The sequence below is a fragment of the Mirounga angustirostris genome, unplaced genomic scaffold (assembly GCF_029215605.1).
Source record: "Mirounga angustirostris isolate CCGP_5_RB_7025 unplaced genomic scaffold, mMirAng1.0.hap1 SCAF_7, whole genome shotgun sequence".
NCBI lineage: Eukaryota > Metazoa > Chordata > Mammalia > Carnivora > Phocidae > Mirounga > Mirounga angustirostris.
The window spans coordinates 114,427,748-114,448,846 of record NW_026991715.1 but is presented as its reverse complement, the minus strand read 5'-3'; the positions used below and the strand labels follow the sequence as shown (position 1 = coordinate 114,448,846).

At 46.0% G+C, this 21,099-nt stretch overlaps 1 protein-coding gene across 2 annotated transcripts in view; it reads right to left on the bottom strand.

Annotated features, from left to right (window-relative positions):
• Positions 1-19,652, bottom strand: part of LOC123863631 (chondroitin sulfate proteoglycan 4-like) — a 59,071-nt gene extending 39,419 nt beyond the window's left edge. Inside the window, exons 1-4 of one of the 2 annotated variants that reach the window (XM_045903410.3) lie at positions 19,490-19,652; positions 7,337-7,500; positions 3,428-6,997; positions 1,554-2,024 (exon numbers count right to left, since the gene is read on the bottom strand). In XM_045903410.3, the coding sequence (XP_045759366.1) occupies positions 1,554-2,024; positions 3,428-6,997; positions 7,337-7,500; positions 19,490-19,568 (4,284 nt within the window). In that variant the 5' untranslated portion in view covers positions 19,569-19,652. Of the gene's footprint in view, positions 1-1,553; positions 2,025-3,427; positions 6,998-7,336; positions 7,501-8,254; positions 9,622-19,489 lie in introns of those variants that run through there. The other variant, XM_064596699.1, reaches the window with a different exon arrangement.
• Between the last annotated feature and the right edge of the window lie 1,447 nt (positions 19,653-21,099).

The window sequence follows — 21,099 nt, the reverse complement described above, 5'->3', positions numbered from 1 at the left end:
CTATAGGAAGTCACTAAAGGATCACCTTCCCCGGGTCCCCAGTAGAGAAGCACTGATTTCCAAGGTCGTTTCCAGTCCTCAGGATTCTCTGCTTCTTCCCATGGTTCCCTAAGGCCTCCCGGTTCAGTCTAACCCTCTCGACATATAATTCAAGACTCTCCCGTCTGGCCTCAGTTCTCTCTGCCACTCCTGAGCCCACCTGCAAGTCTTGTGGGTTATTTCCCAGCCCCCAGAACCCATTCACTTTAATGCCTCCTTGGCCACGCTGTTCCCTTTGCTCATGTTGCCTTTTTTTTTTTTTTTCTGTTTCTCCTCTGTTACCTCCCTGCTCTTTCTTTCTTTGTTCAAGTCTTGCTTAAACATTACTCCCTCTGTGAAGTCTTCCCTATTCTCTTCAACTAGAGTCAGATGTGCCAACTCTGCACTTCCTTGGCACCATGGTGAGAATGCTCTGTGAAGCATCAGAAGGATGTACTCATGTCAAAACTTGGGCGCCTATGTCCCCTCCCCCAGCATCTCCTCAGGGCAAGGAATGTGGCTCCTTATCATGGCAACCTTGAACAGCAACTTGAACAGAAGAAGGGTTTAGCAAATCAATTCAAGTCCATTGATAAGATGAAATCCTTAGAAGCAAATCCTTAAAGCAGCCCACATGGGTTTATTTCTAACAGGACAAAGATCCCCAGAGATGCCAGGTGGTTGTTAATGGCTTCCAACCTGAAGAGTGCATATTCCCAGGAGCTTATAAAGGAAATGGTGGCAAGCTACTTTCAATACTTAGAAAGTAATGGAAATCATTATTTTATTCATGATAAGAAAGCCAAGTCTCACAATAATACCAACCTAGCCCAAAGCAAAGAAACATGATAGCAGCCCCGAGCTGAGTGGTTATTTTATGCTGAACACTAGACGGGAAGTTGTGTTCTGCTGCTGGATTGTGGGGACTGGGCCATTTAACCATTGATATCACTGTGCTTACATAGGGCATGGCACAGAGTATGCACTCTGTCAACATCTGTTAATTGAATAATGGAATGAATAAATGAGTAAACCCACTAATGACTAAAGCACGTCTAGAAATGGGCAGCCAGGACGGCACAGGGGCTAGAAACCCATGGCTTATGAGCCAAAGTGGGAGAACCTAGAGATGTTTAACCTAAAGAAGATAAAATCCGAGGGAACTTGATAACTTTTTCTTTCAAATATTTAAAGAGCTTTCAGGAAAGGAGGGACGACTTGTGCTGTGAGCTCTCAGTGTCTAAGCAGCAGACTTTAGGTCAGCAGAAAGAACTTTCTAACAATTGAAGTATTTTTAAACCGGAAGTGCCCATTGCATGAAGTAGTGAGTTCTCCATCACTGAATATATTTAATCAATGGCTAGATGATCTTTCTATGGGGTTACTGTGGAAGGGGCTTCTAGCATCTGTTAGGAGGTTAAACTAGATACTCTTTCAAGTCTTATCACTCCTGAGAGTCCAATAATCTAAATAATAAATAGCATTTCTTTTTCTCTTACTCCATGTACCCAAATGTATTAACTGAGAATTATTACCTGTTTCCTGGTAAACTTCATTAGCTTTACTCTTGGAAAATTAGAATTTCTAACATAACCATGTTTCGGTGGTTTCAGTAGAACAAATTCACAGTCAACTCGCTCAAAATATTTGTTTGGAATTTTGAGATAGTCTTCCAGAAGTGCTTTAGAACCACCTTCTTGGACTGTGAAATTTTGTACCTCCAGAGGAATCCGCTTAGGGACGATATCCACTAAGATTTCAATTCCATTCACAGCTTGGAAACCATTCACTACTTCCAGTAAAAAACGGTCCTGTTGTTGGTCAGGAGCTGTCTGCACATAAAGAACATCCCCATCATCAACATCTTGTTGTGTAAAAATCAGAGGGGACTTTGCATCTGCACCCAAGCTTCCTTCTTCTGGTAAAGATTTCCGGAGGTATCCATGCATTGGTGGAATTCTGACGGTGAACATCGCCTCTGAAGGAATATTATCTTCGTGGACAGCCTTGAGTTTGTATATACAACACACAGACACAAAAAGAAAATCACATCAATACTCATAAGAGTCAAGACCGTTGATGAACCAAATTGTTCTCTATTAATGTCTACAAATGGCTTAAGTTACTATCAGGGTCGATAGAGAGTTTAAACCTCGGTCTGTTCTGGTGACCATGTCAACACTTGCATTTAATGCAAATGGTTGCAAAGAAAAGTAATAGTCAACAAGACCTGAATAGCTACGAATGCGTTAACAAGGCATCATTCACAGCAGCAGGATACCCAGGACTCAGCAAGTTGAAGTGAAAGAAATAAAATGGTATAAGGAGAAGGAATGAAAGATGGTTGAAGAAGCAGAAGTTGAATCACTTAAATTGCAAGACTTTAGAGGAAAGTTTTTCTCTCCCCTTTTAACTAGCTCAGCATTTTCAATATATATTTAATCTACTGATTCAGCAAAATCCATCTCAAAACTGTCATTTTAACTGATTTATAGTCACTGAACTACACATGCCCCCTTGTGGTGAAACATAAACTCTCCAAGATCCTAAAAAAGAATTGAGAAATGCTGGTGAGCCCCATATTTCCTCAGGCAAACTCATTTGGTAAACTGCTTCTGATTTGGGTTCATTTCTTCTTGATGTTATTGGCTGCATTTAGCAAACAAGTAAACTCCTTTGCAGTCCTGAGGGTATATTCAGAATAGCCTGTATTTGTGGCCAGCTGTCATAAATCACAGTTTACAAACCCTGTACAGGATTACCCTAAAACAAACACTCTCTCCTAACTCTGATCAGCAGGGCTTTGCCTGCTGGAAGTTTCTAAGTAGGAGCCCCAGGAAACCAGGTAGCTTCTGGTATAAGGTCTCACCCCTGGCATTCCACTAGTCTGCACCAATTTTATCCATCAATTTCAGGAAACGAAATGAGGCCACCTTCAGAGCTAAGGAAATTGACTGTGTAGGATAGCATCCTCTGCTGTTTTAGGAAAGCTTTTTATGTTTAAGTTTCTCTAAAATTTTATACCCTGCTTCATCACATCACAAATGTAACTCAGATCAAATGAAATATTGGCAGCGTTTCTATAAAAAATGAAAAAAGTAAAGATCTCTTCATTTACTATACTATGTACATCATCTCCTCATTCCCAGTTCATTCTACACTAAACAAACATACATACTTGTGTGCTGGTGTGCACTCGGCTTTAACATAAGGCTTAGTTATTCCATTTCCAACTATAGGAAAATCAGCAGTGTCAAAATCATGAAACTTTCCAGCTTTTCTTTTCAAAGGCATTTACGTTTAGAAAAAAGTCATTCTGAATACCAGGGAGAAATCAACACAAAAATAGCTCTTAGAAGCAGATTACTCTGGGAGAGAGAGAATGCTTGGTGGTAGGACAACTACCTACCTGGAGTCTTCCTCTACTCAGTTTTACTGGTTTTCCTTCTTCAACTACAAGGGTCTTAATGAGCAGAATTTGGGTGCGATGTTGGTGACTTTCTGAGTACATTCGTACATAGATGCCCACGTCTATATATATCTCTTTAACTTTCACTGTCAGGTTGAACACATCAGAGTTGCCGTCGCCATCATGCCTATAAATCACATGTCCTTGCTTCAAGTCGTGCTGGGAAAATGAGTGGGACACTGAATGGTTGACCAGCACTCTGCCATGCTTTGGGGGCTGCAGCATGTAGAATTCGATCTCGTGGTCTGTTCTGACATCTTGGTTTGTGGTGACACTGAGGTTAGTTGTTGTGAGGCTGCTGTCCTCTCCTCTTTGTACAACCAGCCCCGTGTTGTTGGCTATCTGGACATAAGGGTCTGACACACTGACCTCAAGAAGGGATGATGTGTAATGGACACCATCTGTCACAAACAGCACAAAGCGGGCAGAGTCTGCACCCCGATGTCTGAAGAGCACTCGCCCTTCCCGCAGGTCTTCTTGCCTGAACTGGTAGAGTTTCTGAGACAGATCAGTGGCTCTCACCAGGTCCCCATTTGGGATGCCCCGCCTGGTATAGAGCAACTGCCCATCATCAAAATCTGAGTCGGGGTCATGGTAACAGAGATCTGCCAGGGTCAGTAGGCGCTGGCCATTCCTCACGACATGAAAGACCTTATCTACCACACGCACTGGTTTCTCATCATTCTTTAAGTCTACAGAAATGGCGACTTTGATTTCTGTAGATAAGTGTTCCGTGTCAAGATGCCTGACCACTCCCTCTTGGCCTGGTCCTGTGGCAGAGGCCACAAGGAGGAATTCATCATGCTGGGTCTCAGAGTCATCGTGGACATACATCAGCCGCTCACCTACTATGTCTTGATCAGTGAATGCGGTGATATTGTCACGACTTCCCAGAGGATCTGAAAAGTTAACCAGTTTCAGCTTCCCGTGTTGAGGACTCTTGGTGATTTTATATTGGAAGGTCTGATTGTCCAGTGTTTGAGCAAATAATTCTGATTTCGTAATTAATTTCCCTCCTCCTTCTTTTACAAATAATCCTCTGTTAGTTACAATAATGCGTGTCTTATCTGCTTCAAAGTTTATTCTGAAAGTATAATCTTTTGATTCTATGTGTTTTGCAACAATCAAGAACCTAAATGTGTCTTGTGTGTCTTCCCTGGGCCTCTCCTGTGGCTCATAACTTATCTTAGAGTCTGCAATGTTTTGTTGGCTGAAGACGGAGTTTGTTTTTAGAACTTTATTGCCAACTAGCAATTTTCCTTTCTTAGGTGGGGTCAGTAACTTAAAATGCAGTTCTCTCTGAGTTACGTCCACACCCTCCGTTACAGCCTGCAGATGATCAGAGTTCAATAATTGTCTGCCTATTTTCCTGACCTCGAGAGGAACATTCTTCAGAAGTATAAACTTGAGCCAGTGTACAGTAATAGGAAACGTCAACTCTTCACTGATTTTTCCTTCTATGTTAACTTTAAATTTAAAGTGATCTGTAACATTTTCTAGCTGTAATTCTTGAAATGTACTGTGGTACTGGACACGACCCCGATCAATGGAACGCTGAGAAAAGGTACTAACTTGTTTCCATTCGTCCCTTGACCCCTGCCGCTGAATCTGGCCAAATTGGGGTGGATGAGTGATAGCATAGCGGGTCTCCATCTTGTGGGGTTCACCGTTAACCTCCACTGACAAGTTACCCTGTGTAATCAGAACCGTGCCACCCTGCTGGACGACTACCCCAGTTCTAACAGCCACTTCAAAGTCCCAAGGAACAGCCACGAGCCGTAACACTACCGTATTGCTAACCAGCTCTCCATCGCTTGCTCTCAGAAGGATCCGGGAGTTCCGATGACCTCTGTGCACGTAGAAAATGTTGCCATCTCTTAAATCCCCCTGCGTAAAACCATTAATGGCTTTCCCAGGACCATTGGTGTTTTCTAAAAACCCAGCATCTGAATTGAAGTTGCCAAGAACTGAGAAACTAAGACTCAAGGAATCTGTGTCAGGGTCTGACACGTGTATTATATTTGGAGTCAGTCGTTTCTTAGAATTCTCAAACACGAGAAGCAAGTTTCCTTCAGGGAGCTTAAGGACTGGGGGATCATTTACTGGAAGGACAGTAATGGTAAACACATATGGAACATGTCCTTGCAGGTATAACGGCATTTCCTTCTTGTTCTTGGACGAGACTGAAAATGTGAAAAAATCCCTCGGTTCTTCTGAACCATCATGGACATACCAAACTTTCCCTTGCCCCAAATCTAACATAGTGAAAGCCTCCTCCATTCTCTGCGCAGGGGAAACATCAATTCGAAGGAACCCATGAAGGGGCATTTCCTCTATTTTAAATAGAATTTGAGAAGGATGGATGCCCAAATCTTCTGATGCCACATCCACGTTCATATGCCTTTGTTCCAGTAACGCTCGCCCACCTTCTTGGACCTCCAAGTTATTCAGACTCAAGAAATAGCTACTCGCATGGTGAAGAAAAGGCTTGCCTGCCTCGGGGACGGTAGTGGAAAGGGGAATTTCTGACCAAAGCAGGTTTTCTGTTGTCATTACGAAAGGGTTTTCATTATCACTACTCTGCAATTTACACCCGGCAGCTACATCTTTGGACACAAGGGCATTCTTTAATGCTCTTTTTTCTGAGTTGGTTTCCAAGCCTCTTAAGCACCCTTTGAAAGAGATTCCTCGGGCAGATTTCCTGGACACAGAGGCAAGTTCTAACTTCTTAACTTCTTCTCCCTTACGGTTATCAAGACCTCCCACGAAGAGAGGACCTTCCGATACAAATGGTTGGCTTTGCAAAGGCAGCAACGTCCTTACCCCTTGCTCATTCACCATCAGGTCCAGATACCTTCCAGTGAATTTGAGTTGAATAATGTGCCACTTGTTGTCACTAATTAAGCTAAAAGAAGAGAGCTGGGTGTTACTTTTGCTCCTTCCTACACGAGCCTTCAACAGACCATTCACTATTTCCAAAGCAACAAAATCTCCTTCTCTACCTGACTGAAATAAAAGCAAAGCTTGTTGAGTTCCAGTCTGCAAAGCAAATTCCAACAGCCCTTCCCCTTGTACCTTCCATTCTGGGAAGGTAACGTAGGATCTGGAGCTAAAGAAATTGATGGCTTCATCCTCCCCTGCAAAAAATTCATCATTGCATCCTAGTGACACCTCATAAACTTTCTTAAAACCAGGGTAAGACCTGAGGGATGCGAGGATCTCCCTCTGGTTAAATACCACATCCTCCATACATCCACGGAAATTGGGGAGCTCTCCATCCAGGTAAGGGATGTCAAGTCCACCATGGCCTGCTATGTAGATTCCATGTTGAAAGTGCAAATTGTGCATCCCACCAGTGATCTGGCCAGTTGTCTCATACTGTTTGTCGATAACCAGAGAGAGATTGTTTTTAACATAGTATAGTTCCACTGAATGCCAATCCAGGTCATCCATACGAAGTCTTTGCTCAGAAAGGAGCACTTGTTCACCTGCACCCAAATTCACCCTCACCTGAAATAGAAAGAATTATAATTAATCAATCACATATCATAGTATTTTATTAAGAAAACAGGGCCATTCACAGAGAAAGAGAGAGAGAGAGAAACTTGGACTTGGAACCACTTTCCACATGTATGGACTACACAACGAAGTTTAAAAATTTCAGAGTCAGAATATTTCAGGCATGCTGGTAAAATCAGAGGATATTCCAACTTTTCAAATGGCACATGATTTTATTCTAGTAAAATAACGGTAATCAAATGGATAGCTATTTTGTTCTCTTTCTTTCTCACGGTTTTTCCTCCAGTAATTGAAAACTTACACGTTTTTAAAGATTTAAGAAAATCTTACCCGTAAGTTTCCTGATAGTAGTTCTATTATACAGTAGTCATTTTTCCCAGCTGCAAGAAAAAGTAATCCCTGTGGTTTGCTGGTTTGAAATTTTAATTGAAGAGATAACTCAGGTGACACTTCTATGATGTTGAGCTCCACATAACTTTCACCATAAAAAGATGCTAGGGAAAAATTTTAAAAAGGAGTATAAATGAGTAAATATATTACACAATGACAATTCCACTTTAGATTGTCATCTCCCTTCAGGGACTGCCCTGCTGAAGCTGCCTTGCCCAATGCCACAGCTGGTTCCTGGGGTAGCCCACAGATCTGATGTGGGGATACAAAGTCTGTGTTCTCTTGCCCCAACTGAAAACAGCTCTGATGGGTCAGTCTATCTTTAGAACTCTCAAGAAGGATGGTGGAGGCTTCTGTTGAAACTGAATTGCAAGTCTATTTCTCCATGTACCCAATCCCGGTTCCTTCCCTGTCACAGGGATAATTCCAAACCACTGGTGGTGAACTGGTATAAGAGCAGAAGGGAACACATTAGCCAGCTATGAAAGATCAAGCCATGAAACACATAGTGCAAATAGTAGCTATGAGGACTATGGAATTGGGTGTCTATTGCTAAATTTGAATGAAGCTTTGGAAAAAGATAAGGAAAAGCTAGGAGAGATCAGTTGACAATTACAAGCTAAGTGTAAAAGCAAGAGGGCTTCCCTGGTAGCATATAGAGTCCTCCTTTCCTACAGCAGGAGACCAGTGGAAGGTAAGATGCCCACCCAGGAATTAATCTTCAGACTAGTCAGCTGCAAATAGAGTTAAAGTCCCATCTATGACAGGCTTGCTCTGACAAATCTAAGACCCTGGTTGGGAAAGAATAGAACCTTGACATAAGGAACTGGAGACATCTGGGTTTAGGCATTCAAATACCTTGGGTCCCTAGTTCTCTCTGAAACCTCTTAGCCTGCGGAAGTGGCCTATTCCCCCATTAGGGCTGGCATGGCCCTTGCCGAAAAAGGATGCAGAGGCTTCTCTCCACAAGCAGCATTTGATCTCTGAAGATACACTCCCATCTCTCCTCCTGGCCACTAGACCAAAAACAAAGGTTAAGTCACAACATAACCTGTGTGGGGACATGTTGGGCTTGATATGGGTGGAAAAGGACTAGAGCCTAGTGTAGCCGTGGGACCTCTCCAGGTGTATTCTACTACCTGTAGCTGCCAGAATACACATACGACTGGGGGTACCTGATCAAGGGGGCAAAGCGTGAAGTTGGATAAGGAAGAGTTTATAGATTTGGGAGCACTCTCCAAGGATACAGGATATAACACCCTGGCAAAGACTACCAGAAATGGTGTGAACCCACTGATAAAGTGGCTCCTAGATGCATAGAAAATGTCTTTGAGACAGACATGACAGAATTACCATGACAGATGGATGAAAGAGATGAAAGTGGTACCTCCGGGACTGAGCATAAATAGGACCAGAAGGCACAAGCGAGCACACAAGATGGTAGCCCCGGAGCTCCATCATCGCCATTCTTGCCCCAGCACCTTTCCTCAGCTCACACATATGGCTGCATGGGTGAATCCCGTAGTACCAGCTGATGGAGAAACAGAACACCTGAGCATGGTTCACAGATGAGTCAGCTTCATCATACGGGTGCGTGATGACAATAGACTCCAACTGCACCATAGCTCCCTCTAGCGGCGGCCATGAAAAACACTAGGAAGAAAAAATCCTCCAAGTGGATAGAACTTTGGGTAGAACACTTAATCATCCACTTTACACACAGAGAGAAGTGGACAGAGGTTCAAATAAATAAAAACTGATTGAGAGTGGCAAATAGCCTGGTCATATGGTCAAGAGCCTAGGATGCAGAAGACTGAAAGAGTAGGAATAAGGAGGTCTGGGATTGACACATTAAGTGGGAAAATCATTATACTGCACGTTAATGCCCACCAGAAAACATCCACCACAGAATATGCATTCAACAACAAGGCATACAGAGTGACTTGGTCAGTTGACCTCAGCCAGCCTCTGTCATCTGCCCCCAATAGGTTGGCACAACAGGTAGCTATGGTGGCAGGGATGGCATCTATTCATGCACCCAATAGTCTGGGCTCCCTCTTCCCAAGGCTTTCCTAGGTACAGCTCCTGCTGAATGCCCAACATGCCTCCAACAGAATCCAACACCAATCCCTAATATGTTACTGTCCCTTGAAGAGAGACCAACTGTCCACTTGGTGTTGAGCTGACTTCAGTGAAACTCTTTCTTTTTAGAATGGCCAGTGATTCCTTTCAAAAAATAAAATAGACACATATTCTGGGTATATATTTGCCTTTCTTGCCTCAGATAGCACCATTATATGAAGAGCTCATAGAATGTTTAATCCACTAATAGGGGAGGCCAAATAGCATCACATCAGTCAAAGACACACCCTTTACTCCAAGGAAGGTGTGTAATGGGCCTAAGACCATAGGATCCACTGGCCTATCATACATTACACGGCTGAAGCTGAGGACCCGACAGAGTGTTTGAACAACCTAATGAAGGTACAGGTGAATCACAACCTCAGAAGCAATACTCTGTTGGAGTGAGGGTCCATCCTCCAAGACTACATGAAAGATCTTTACACGGTCTTTAAATTAAAGATCTTTAAACACCTGCTGTTATATCTCCAGGAGGTATAAATATATGGGTCTGAGAACAAATGTTGATCCCTAAGAACAGTCCTTGCTAAGGCTCTTGCATGATTATCTCCATCTTAGATTCTGCTTCCTGAGGAACCCAATCTGCAATGTCTGCTTCTCCATTCCTACAACACTCTGCATATTCCTTTATTCCAGCATTCACCATGTTGTACTGAAATTCCTTGCTTATTCATCTATCTCCTGGAATATTCCATGAGTTTCCTACGATTAGGAACCATCTCTTTGTTTATCTTTCCCTCTCCAATACCTAGCACAGTGCCTGGCCACAGGTAGCATAATAGGTTCTGTTGGTAGCCCACTGAGATCCCTTTTTAACAAGCTGGTACACCCATCCTCCAGCTGTTTCACTGTGTTATCCAGAAATTTCAGTGAAATTATACCGCCTGCCCTAGAGGGGGACCTATAGCCAATGACTGATTGAAACAGACATATAAAATATGTAGAGCTCTGTGTTATTCATATCCTAGAGCTCTCTCTGGGATCAGGCTGAGATTAGGTCAGCTAAACCCAGATCTTTGCTTGGTTTCTTCTCCTGCCCTATCCTGCTTCCCTCCTTCCTTATAGCTCTTTCCTGGTCCCCTCACTCAGCATTTTACTTGCACAAGAATCCCTGCCTGTGCTGTTCTCTTTAGGGAACCCAATCCAAGATAAGTAGCAAGCAAGCATTTATTGAACCAAACTACACTAACCTAGGAGACCCTCATTCTATAATTGAGTAAACTCAGGCCTAGAGAAGCTTAGGGACTTATGTAGAGTCAACAGGTAGTTCACCAAGATACGAAGCTGATACAGAGATGAATATGGTCTCTACAAACTTTCTCAGGTAGGTATAAGCACTCTTCTTTAGTGAAAAAACAGCCATTAATAATTAAATTCAGGAAAATGAGAATGTAGCAATAAGGTCAGAAAGACAAAACAAGCATTTACAAACCCACTAGCTATCCTACCTTGTGTATGGTCCTGGCCTCTGGTTACTGAATCCCCTCACTCTGACTTTTACAGACTTAGAGGCTGTATTGTTAAGTTCTCAAAACCAGGAAATGTTTTCTAAATCATAAAATCTACTGCTGAGAATGACTAAGTAATATATTTTCCCACAGTTCACCTCCTTGGCACTAAACCAATTCCAGGATCAGCTGGTGGCTAGAAATTTCCATTGCCTCAGGGGAAAAACAAGGAAGCAGGTTTAAAACCACTGGTCTGACAGCCTGAAGCCAGTCTCATGCTCACAGATCTCCAAACTGACCTCAACTTCTGTGGCTCCTAGTAAGTGCCTCAAAATAATAGTAAGAAGCCAATCGAAGCACAAGAAAAACTGGGTCCTAGGAAAAGGAAGGCTGATCTCCACCTGCAGGGAAGGAGAAGGTGTGATTTCAGTATTACATGGGTAGGGCAAGCCAAGGTGAACAAAAATCAGAGCAACTTCCTGGTTTTATGTGCTTTTGTAAAAGGTGAAATGGTTCAATGGAAGCCAAAGTTTGGCAATAAGGTGGGTAAAAGACTTTTCAGGGAAAGTAAACATTTCTATTTCTCTATAATTTCTCCCTGGAGGGAGGGTGGTTAGTGATTATTTGATTCATTTTATCTACCTTAGAAATAGTTCCCACTTCTTTTTCCAAACTACATCTTCCTGTTTTTGTTTGTATGTATGTCTGTTTGATTTGGCTTTTGCTTGTTTGGGGGTATTTTGGTTTACTATTTATTGAGCACCTACTACGTGCCAGGTACTATCAGGAGTTGGAAGCAGGAAGTTACTGAGACTATGGGGGCCTGCAGTCTATCAGAAGGGAAAGCTGCTCAAAAAGAAGAGTATGTCCGATCCAGGATATTAGACAGTTGGTACAACAGCAGTTTGTTTGGGGCCTCGCTGGGGTATGAGGGAAGGAGTACTGTGCCTATAAAGTGTCTCTCCCTGACAGATTTAAGTGGCCCATTATACATATACTTGTGCTGTCCACAAATATACCAAATAAACCACAAACACGGGGGTTCAAAGGTGAATGACATAGACTGCCAATCAAGCAATTAGAGTGGCTTAGTACCAGGGAAATGGAGAACACAGCAGAAGCACTCGGCCTAGTCAAAGGGGATGGACTGAGGGTGTTTCCGGCAGGCAAGACAATGGCTTCCAGAAAGACCTAGTGAGGGACGGGCGAGAGTAAGAGGAGAGAAACAAGTGGAGAGATAGGAGAGAAAGAGACCAGTGACTGTAAGGAGCCAAAGGTCCACTCTGGCTGAGCCCAGTGTGTGTGGGGGGCAGCCGGGGTGGATGTGGCAGGGGTATGAGGGGTCGGGGGGCAAACGGTCAGAGGGCTGAAAGGCCTTCCCGGAACTGTCAGTTTAAAGTGGAAACTCTTTTCTAGGCCCTAGTTACCTTCTTTGTTTCCTGGGTTATTATCCAGCTCCAGTCCCAAACCATCCCAAACAGAATGTGAGGTTTTGAGGGCAGGGGCCTTTGCTAGTCTTGCTCACTGCTCAAGCCTCAGTGCCTCCAAGAGTGCTCAGTACATAGGAAGCGCCCAATAAATGACAGCTTTGGAAGCCAAGGTAAGAGTTCAGGCTCTATTCAAGGGCAGCCATAAAGGGATCAAACAGGGAAATGCTGTGCCCAGATTGCAATTTAGATGGCTCTGGCTCAAGTGCAGGAAATGGGCTCAAAGGGATGGTAGGGAGTAGGGAAGCAGGCAGGGGGAGAAGCAGGTGGGTTCAAGGGATCCTTTAGAAGCTGGACTGTCTAGGAGGGAAGGGGAAAGGTCAAGGCGGCAACCTAGATGAATTTCCGGGTTTCTGGCTAGCGATCCACTTACTGAGAGGAGGACCCCGGGAGGGAAGCTTCAGTTTTGTTTTGCTTTGTTTTGTTGGTACATATATGACGAGGAATTCTCAATGAACGTTTGGGGAGCAAATGGCTGATTGACCAACTGGATCCCCATGGGCAGGGACCCACTGATGGGGGGGGGGCTTACACACCATCTTGAGAAGGTTGCACCTTATTCTGCACACAGTGGGGAAGATACGTTTTTAGTTGGGAGGAGACACATCGGTTCTGGATTCTAGAACACAATCAGTTCAGCCTGGTGACCGTAGAAACTAATTAAGAAAGTATTCCCAAAAAAGAGATTTCAGAACTGTCTGTATTCCCTGAAAACGAGAGCTGCCTTTTCATAACATCACATTGTCGACAGTTTTATACTGTACCTTTTTATGTGTCGCCTTTCTTCCAAACGTATCGTATAGATGATACATCACAAGCGTAGAAGCTTATTTTAAAGATTAAAATACAAAACCACAAAAACAAACTTCTCTGCTAAAGCGTTTGCATTATACAAAGTCCTAAAATGAGGGGCGCCTGGGTAGTGTTAAGCGTCTGCCTTGGGCTCGGGTCATGAACCCGGGGTCCTGGGATCGAGCCCCGCATCGGGCTCCCTGCTCAGCGGGAAGCCTGCTTCTCTCTCTCCCTCTCCCACTCCCCGTTTGTGTTCCCTCTCTCGCTGCGTTTCTCTCTGTCAAATAGATAGATAAAATCTTAAAAATAAATAAATAAAATAAACAACAACGAAGAAACAAAGTCCTAAGATGAGGTGCTCTGAGGAGCGCCAACATTACAAAGCAGCTCTTCCTCCCACCGACCCTGTGAGGGGAGTCACTGCACTTGGAAAGAAAAGCCACATTTTTACCTCACAAATCTGCTCCGAGGTTTTCCTGTGGCACTGACCCTGCATGCTTTATCAAACCGAAGCTGAGTATTTATTCAAGAGATAACTAACCATCCAGAACACTCTGAGGAAGAAGAAAACTTCCAAGTATGAAATAACTTAGTACAAACATCTAACGTGCTGGAGAGGCCCAACCTCCTGGGTTCATTAAAAGCAAATCCCCAACAAGGGAAGTTCTAAGAGTCTCTCCCACAAAACTCAGGTCCACTGATACAGAAGTCGGGAAAGAGAGTCAGTGAGCAAAGAGGTATTGGCTCCATGGCTGCAGGATGGGCAGTTGCTTAAGTCGGCTTAGGGGGTGACAGGGGCCCCTGGTACCACATCTCTGGGCCAAACGTGTTGCTGGCCCCGTAGGAGGGCGGGGAAAGAGTGGGTAGCAGGCCCAGGACCACCATGAAGATGCAAATCTTGGATTTGCAGGTGGGGCCAGGGCAATCTGGGGCCTGGAATTCTTTTTGTAGAACAGGGCCCACCATGTTCTCACTTTTTATTCCCTCCCCAAACAGGAGTCTCCATGCCAACTGCTCAGGTCGCAAAGAGAAAACCAGCCCTTGCCCCACCCCGCGCTCCTCTCAGCGGGGCATCCTCCACCGTGTGCCTCCGCATAAGGTCACGCAGACTGGGCCCGCACCACTCCAGGGAGAGCTATTCCTGTAGGCTCCGTAGCTTCCGAAGCACCCCTGGAATGAAGCTGTGAGGCAGTCCTGGTCCCTGGCTGGTTGCTGGTTGAGCTGACAGCTCCCTCTTTAGTGACACAGAGCCCATGTCCTAGCTTGGATGCCCCGCCCGTGGCCCCAGTTCCTATTGCGGCCACAGCACATTACCACAAATGTAATGGCTTAATATGACACCCATCTGTTGCTTTACAATTCTGGAGACTAGTTAGTCCAAACGTATTAAGCCATTACAACATTTGTGGCATTTTGTTGTAGTCCAGTAGGAGCTAAAATCAAGGTGTCGGCTGGGCTGCATTTTTTCTGGCAGCTGGAGGGGAGGATCTGTTTCCGGGCCTTTTGCAACTTCTAGAACACTGCCACATTTCTTGGTGGCCCCAGCCAGCAGTCACATCACTTCAACCTCTGCTTCCAACATATCATCTTCTCCCTCTTATAACACCCTGTGTTTGCTTAGGGCCCACATGGATAATCGGAGGTAATCCCTCATCTCAAAATCCTTAACTGGATCACAGCTGGAAAGACCCTTTTGTCACGTAAAGCAACATATTCTCTGTTCTGGGTATTAAGATGTGAACTTCCCTGGGGAGCTGTCATTCTGCCTTCCACAGTCCCCAGGTGCATTCACTCATTCAGGTCCTCCGACTTATTGGGCACCTGTCATTTGTAGGTCCTGGACTACGTGCCGGGAATACAGAGGGGCATAAAGCAGGAGCACTGGGAAAGGCCCCAGAAGCAGAGGTTATGAGTTTTATTTGTGCTTTTTATGGCCTGTGCAGCTCTACTTTTAAATATTAAATTAAGATATTTTAAATAAAAGCGATTTTAATCAAACACCTGGACTGTGTGGCTTCCCTGCGTGAGTCGGCTGATCAGGCCACCCCGGGACCTACCCATTCTCACAGATGTTCCAGCCCCAGGGGCCACTGCGCTGGGTCCCTTCCTGCTGCATCAGCTGGTGCTTGGCTCACCGTGACACTCTGGCCACGGTGAGCATTTGGGTCCGGACACCACAGCCTTAGGTAGAAATGGCAAAGGGAAGGAAGGAAGGAAGGAAGGAAGGAAGGAAGGAAGGAAGGAAGGAAGGAAGGAAGGAAGGAAGGAAGGAAGAATTTTCTGTTTCTCTTACAAAGTATTTTCTTTGAAAGAAAGAAAGAAAGAAAGAAAGAAAGAAAGAAAGAAAGAAAGAAAGAAAGAAAGAAAGAAAGAAATAGCAAAGTGGGGGGCCAAGATACTCACCGTGGAGCCAGAAGAAAATACTATGAATTCACAGGCTGCCCTAATCTAAAAAAATAAGAATCTAGAACAATAAGAATTCTTTCTTCATCTCTAACTTACGGATTGATGGGCGTCCTGCCTCAGTTGCCCAGGTGAGACCAGCCATGTGTCACCTGCTCCCCTGAGGGAGCAGTGGGAACTCTACACTGACAGAAAGATGGACGCTGATGCCCTCCCTCTCCTTCCCATTCAGCGACGCACCACACATGGTCTGCCTGGACAACTGGGCTTACAATTTTGTTATCTCACCGTTAACTAAACAAATCCTCACTAACAGGATCAGTTGCTTTTTAAAATTCCTGCAAGTAAGCCAAAGATTAAAAATATAGAGAAATAATGCAAGGACCAGTAAATGCAAAAGGAACTGGAAGGGCTGGCCTTTCTCCTCCTCCTGTTGAAGCTCTTCATCAGCGCTGGTACAAGGTCAGAGCAATAATATTCTAATGGGATCTGATAAGAAAGTAGTCAAAAACTATTGAACTATTGACAACGTGAGTCTAGTGCTAAGTACACGCTGTACCTTGAGAAAGTAGTTAGTGATAGTAGGATTCATTATTTTATTTGCAAATAGGGATATGCTGAGGGTGTACGCTAAGGATATTCTTACTGAGACAATATCTCTTTATCAAAGTGGCTCCCTGCTGTGGCGAGACTTTCCAAGGTGAGGACACATTAGTCCCTCAAGGACTGAGAGCTGAGTTCACCTATGTTTGACAATTAGATTTCTTCAAAGCAACAGTCTGAGTCATCCAAGGAAGTCAGAAAGAAACCTAAAATCAGATCACACATCTAGCTACTCAAGAAGATATTCTTCAAAGTGCCCCAAAGTAGCTTCTTTATTATTATGTTAATCACCATACATCACATCATTAGTTTTTGATGTAGTGTTCCATGATTCATTGTTTGCGTATAACACCCAGTGCTCCATGCAGAACGTGACCTCTTTAATACCCATCACCAGGCTAACCCACCCCCCCACCCCCCTCCCCTCTAGAACCCTCAGTTTGTTTCTCAGAGTCAATAGTCTCTCATGGTTCGTCTCCCCCACTGATTTTCCCCCCTTCATTTCTCCCTTCCTACTTACTATCTTTTTTTTTTTTTTTAAAGATTTTATTTATTTATTTGACAGAGAGAGAGAGATAGGGAGAACAGGAACACAAGCAGGGGGAGTGGGAGAGGGAGAAGTAGGTTTCCCACCAAGCAGGGAGCCCGATGCGGGGCTCGATCCCAGGACCCCTGGATCATGACCTGAGCCGAAGGCAGACGCTTAACGACTGAGCCACCCAGGCGCCCCTCTTCTTCTTCTTCTTCTTTTTTTTTTTTTTAACATATAATGTATTATTTGTTTCAGAGGTACAGGTCTGTGATTCATCAGTCTTACACAATTCACAGCACTCACCATAGCACATACCCTCCCCAATGTCCATCACCCAGCCACCCCATCCCTGCCAACTCCCCCACACTCCAGCAACCCTCAGTTTGTTTCCTGAGATTAAGAATTCCTCCTATCAGTGAGATCATGTGATACTTGTCTTTCTCTGATTGACTTATTTCGCTCAGCATAATACCCTCAAGTTCCATCCACGTCGTTGCAAATGGCAAGATTTCATTCCTTTTGATGGCTGCATAATATTCCATTGTATATATATATACTTTGATAAGACCTCAGTATCCAATATTTGGGCTGTCATTAGAGCCATGGATGAGGAACAGTATATGTGCTAAAAGTACAGTAGTCCTCCCTTATCTATGATTGGCCAGTTACCCGTGGCCAATCATGGTCCAGAAGCAGACGATCCTTCTTCTGACATATCTTCAGAAGGTCAATAGCATCCTAAAGCTACGTCACAATGCCTACGTCATTCACCTGGTTCATCTCATCACATAGACATTTTCTCATCTCAGAGCATCATGAGAAGGGTGAATGCAGTACAATAAAACTCTTGAGAGAGTGAGACCATATTCATATAACTTTTAATATAGTATATTTTTACAGTTCTATTTTATTGTGAGTTATTGCTGTTGGTCTCTTACTATGCCTAATTTACAAATTAGACTTTATCATAGGTATGCATTATAGGAAAAAACACAGTACACATAGGGTTCGGTACTATCTGTGATTTCAGCATCCCCTGGGGGTCTTGGAATTATCTCCTGTGGATAAGGGAGAACTACTGTATATGCTATGGAATTCGAGAAACCTTCCTATCCACATTCTGTACCCCTCGATGGGTATCTAATCCATTGGTTCTTAGCCTCATACCCAAGGTAATTGCACAGATGAGGAGGAAAGAGGGTAATGAGGAGAAAAGGAGGGAAATGAGCATTACTGAGCAGTTGTCCGGCGGTAAGGAAGTCTTACACAGTATTTTATTCAAGCTTCTATGAAGAAGTTAGTAGTTCAATTTTATAGATGCAAAATTAAGACCTAGAGAAGGAAACTCACCTTCCCAAAGCCAGTCTGAGAACATAGGATGGCACCCAGGCTGAAGCCCTAGTCCATCTGACTCCGAAGTTATGGACTTGCCATCACCCTACACTGACCACTGGTTCATGGCGGATCACCACCCAATCAGAACCATTCACTGCGCTCCCAGATGTCCCTGTTCTGCAACTGGAACCTTCCCTCTCAAAGCCACATCAAAGCCTCAGACTGCAGCCCCAGCCCTCCAATTCCAGGCCCAATCCACCCTTCGGGCCAGGCAGGAATCAGGAAGGAGGGAGGAAGATGGGGAGAAGGAGCTTGGAAGGGCCCACATACAGCAGGCTGGGAGCAGAGCTGGGGAGCGGGGGAGGGGGGGCTGCAGTCAGACTCTGAGCAGCTGGGGTAAGAGTGAAGCGTCCATACTACAGATGCCATCGTGGCCGGAACATGACTCTGAAGCTCCTCCTGAAATCATGAGGCGGGGTAGACAGCAATCTGTCTCTTCCATGCCTAAAATGCAGTAAATAAACTTCAGAATTTAATCCGAATCCTATAAAGAGATACAAGGCCCTTGATTTAGAATGCTTTATCTTTAAAAAATCTCAAAGGAAGTCTTCCATTGAACAACATCAAATTTCAAGGAGCCATGGAGGGCAAGAAGGCCCAAGTGCAGTACTCATTGTGTAAAAAAGTCCCAATAATTATGCTTTTATTAGTAATCCTTGACTTCTGGAAAGCACCAGGGAAATGCAAAGCCTTTCCAGTGAATTAAGTCCAGAAAATGTAGGTGGACTTGTGGAGGTACTTATAGAACAATAGGCCAGGCCAGAGACCGAAGAATTTCGGGACGAGTTTAAGGCCCCAAGCGCCTGCGGGTCGCGTGCAGCCCAGTACCTCTCACCGGGCCTGGGCCAGGCGCAGAGCTGCAAAGGCTCAGAAGGGAGGGCGGCAGGATTCGTTCGCTCTGTTCCGGGTGCAACCAGGAGTCCAACTCTGAAACCCCCGATCGGCCGGGAGGGACCCGCGAAGCTGGGGAACGGCCCCCACCCCGGGGCTCCCCCGAACTGGCGGGGCCGGGCCGCGCGCGGCGGGGCGGGTGGGGGGTGGGGATCGGGAGCTGGAAGCTTCCCGCGGCGGCGCCCACACCCCCAGCGCAGGGCCGAGCAGTGTCCTCCCTGCCGCCCCCCCAGGAACGCCCGGCCCGAGAGCTCGAGACAGGGTCGCGGCGCGCTTTCCCGGGGCCCCCCACGAGTCCCGGGAGGGCCCCAGCCCGCGCCCTCGTCCCTGCTCGCCCACCCTCTGCTAGCGGGCGCGGCGCGGCCGGGGAGGGGTCCGGGAGGGGAAGTTAGACGCGTACCTCCGAGCGCCCCGCGCGCCCCGCAGAGCCCCAGGCAGGCGGCGAGCAGGACGAGGCGGCGGGCCCCGAGCCGCCCCATCCCGCCGCGGCGGCCCGGCTCCCGCGCTCACTCCCGGCCGGCGGCCCAGCTACCTGCGCCGGCCCCTCTCCGCGCCGCGGTCCGGGCCCGCAGCCGCGCCGGGCGCACCGCCCCAAGCCAGCGCGGGGGGCTGGGCCGGGGCGGGGAGAGGCGTTTGCGACCTGCAGCTGTTGCGCGCCACGAGCGCCAGCCCCGGCCGGGCCTTCTCCCGGGCCGCTGGCGAAACCGGGCCGGGGCGGGCCGGGGGCCGGGGCCTACGGAGGCGCCGAGGGCAGAGGGTACGTGGCCCCCGCCCCGCCGGGCGACAGGTGCGGCAGGGTGAGAGGGGCTAGCAGGAGGTGGTTACAAAGGGAGGCTGCGGAAGGTGGGCTAGTTCCCCTGACCCGACTGCGCTCCTGGGGGGCGTTTGTTCTGCCCATTGCTGTATCTGCAATGTATACCTGGCGCTTCGGTACCAGCAAGTATGTGTTGGATGAATGACTAAGAGTGGGAGGTGATAGGACGACATAATCATTCCTTATCAAATATGAACCTCATTGTATTTAAAGGTCCCTCAGTGGGGAGCCTGGGTGGCTCAGATGGTTAAGAGTGCCTTTGGCTCAGGTCATGATCCCGGGGTCCTGGGATCGAGTCCCACATCGGGCTCCCGGCTCAGCGGGGAGCCTGCTTCTCCCTCTGACCCTCTCCCCTCTCATGCTGTTTCTCTCTCGCTGGCTCTCTAAAAAATAAATAAAATCTTTTAAAAAAAAAAAAGGTCCCTCAAGTTTTTTCATTGAATTTTTCGGAGCCGCTATCAGGAATTAATCAAGGCCCAAGAGTCCTGTGTAGAAACTCCCCTTCTGATTGGGGCCACATGCTTATAGAGAGAAAGAGCCTCCACCCAGGTATGAGGTTTCTGGTAAAGTGGACTTGAGCAGGATCTGCCAAGAACAGGATCTGACCAATAAGAGCCAAGGGCCTTCTAGATCAACTTCTCTTTCCCGGGAGTTTTCCCGGCTGTGTTCTCTGCAACATTGGTGCTTGACAAAATGCTAACGAATGTGCTACAAGAGCAGTCAATGCTAGTGACATTGCATTCTTAATGAAATTAAGGATGATTTCATATCCCCTTCCTTTCCTTTTTTAGTTCTGTAATAAAGTTGTTTTTGTTTTGTTTTTTTTTAAAGCATGGAATCCAATTGTGATCTTTTTGTCAGCAATCTGTAATTTGTTTTACTCTTGAGCAGACATGTTTTCGCCAGCTCAGCAGCCCCCCATTCTCCTGGCAGCCTCACCCTACTTCTCTAGGGGAACGGCTCCCTACTTCTTGCCCCTTTCCTGCCCCCCCAGCCCCTGGCTGGCTCTGTCCTACCAAAGAGTTGGAGGTGCAGCTTGTCATATAAGTTTGCCTGGGGCTGAAAGGCCTGTTCAGCTCAGACTCGTCCAGGCACGCAGAATTTCTCCTGGCAGCCTCAGTAGTCACATAAATTTAAAATATGGGCCGTGCAGAACCAGATTCCGCAGAGAGGCCCCAGTGTGCGCCAAGGAGGCT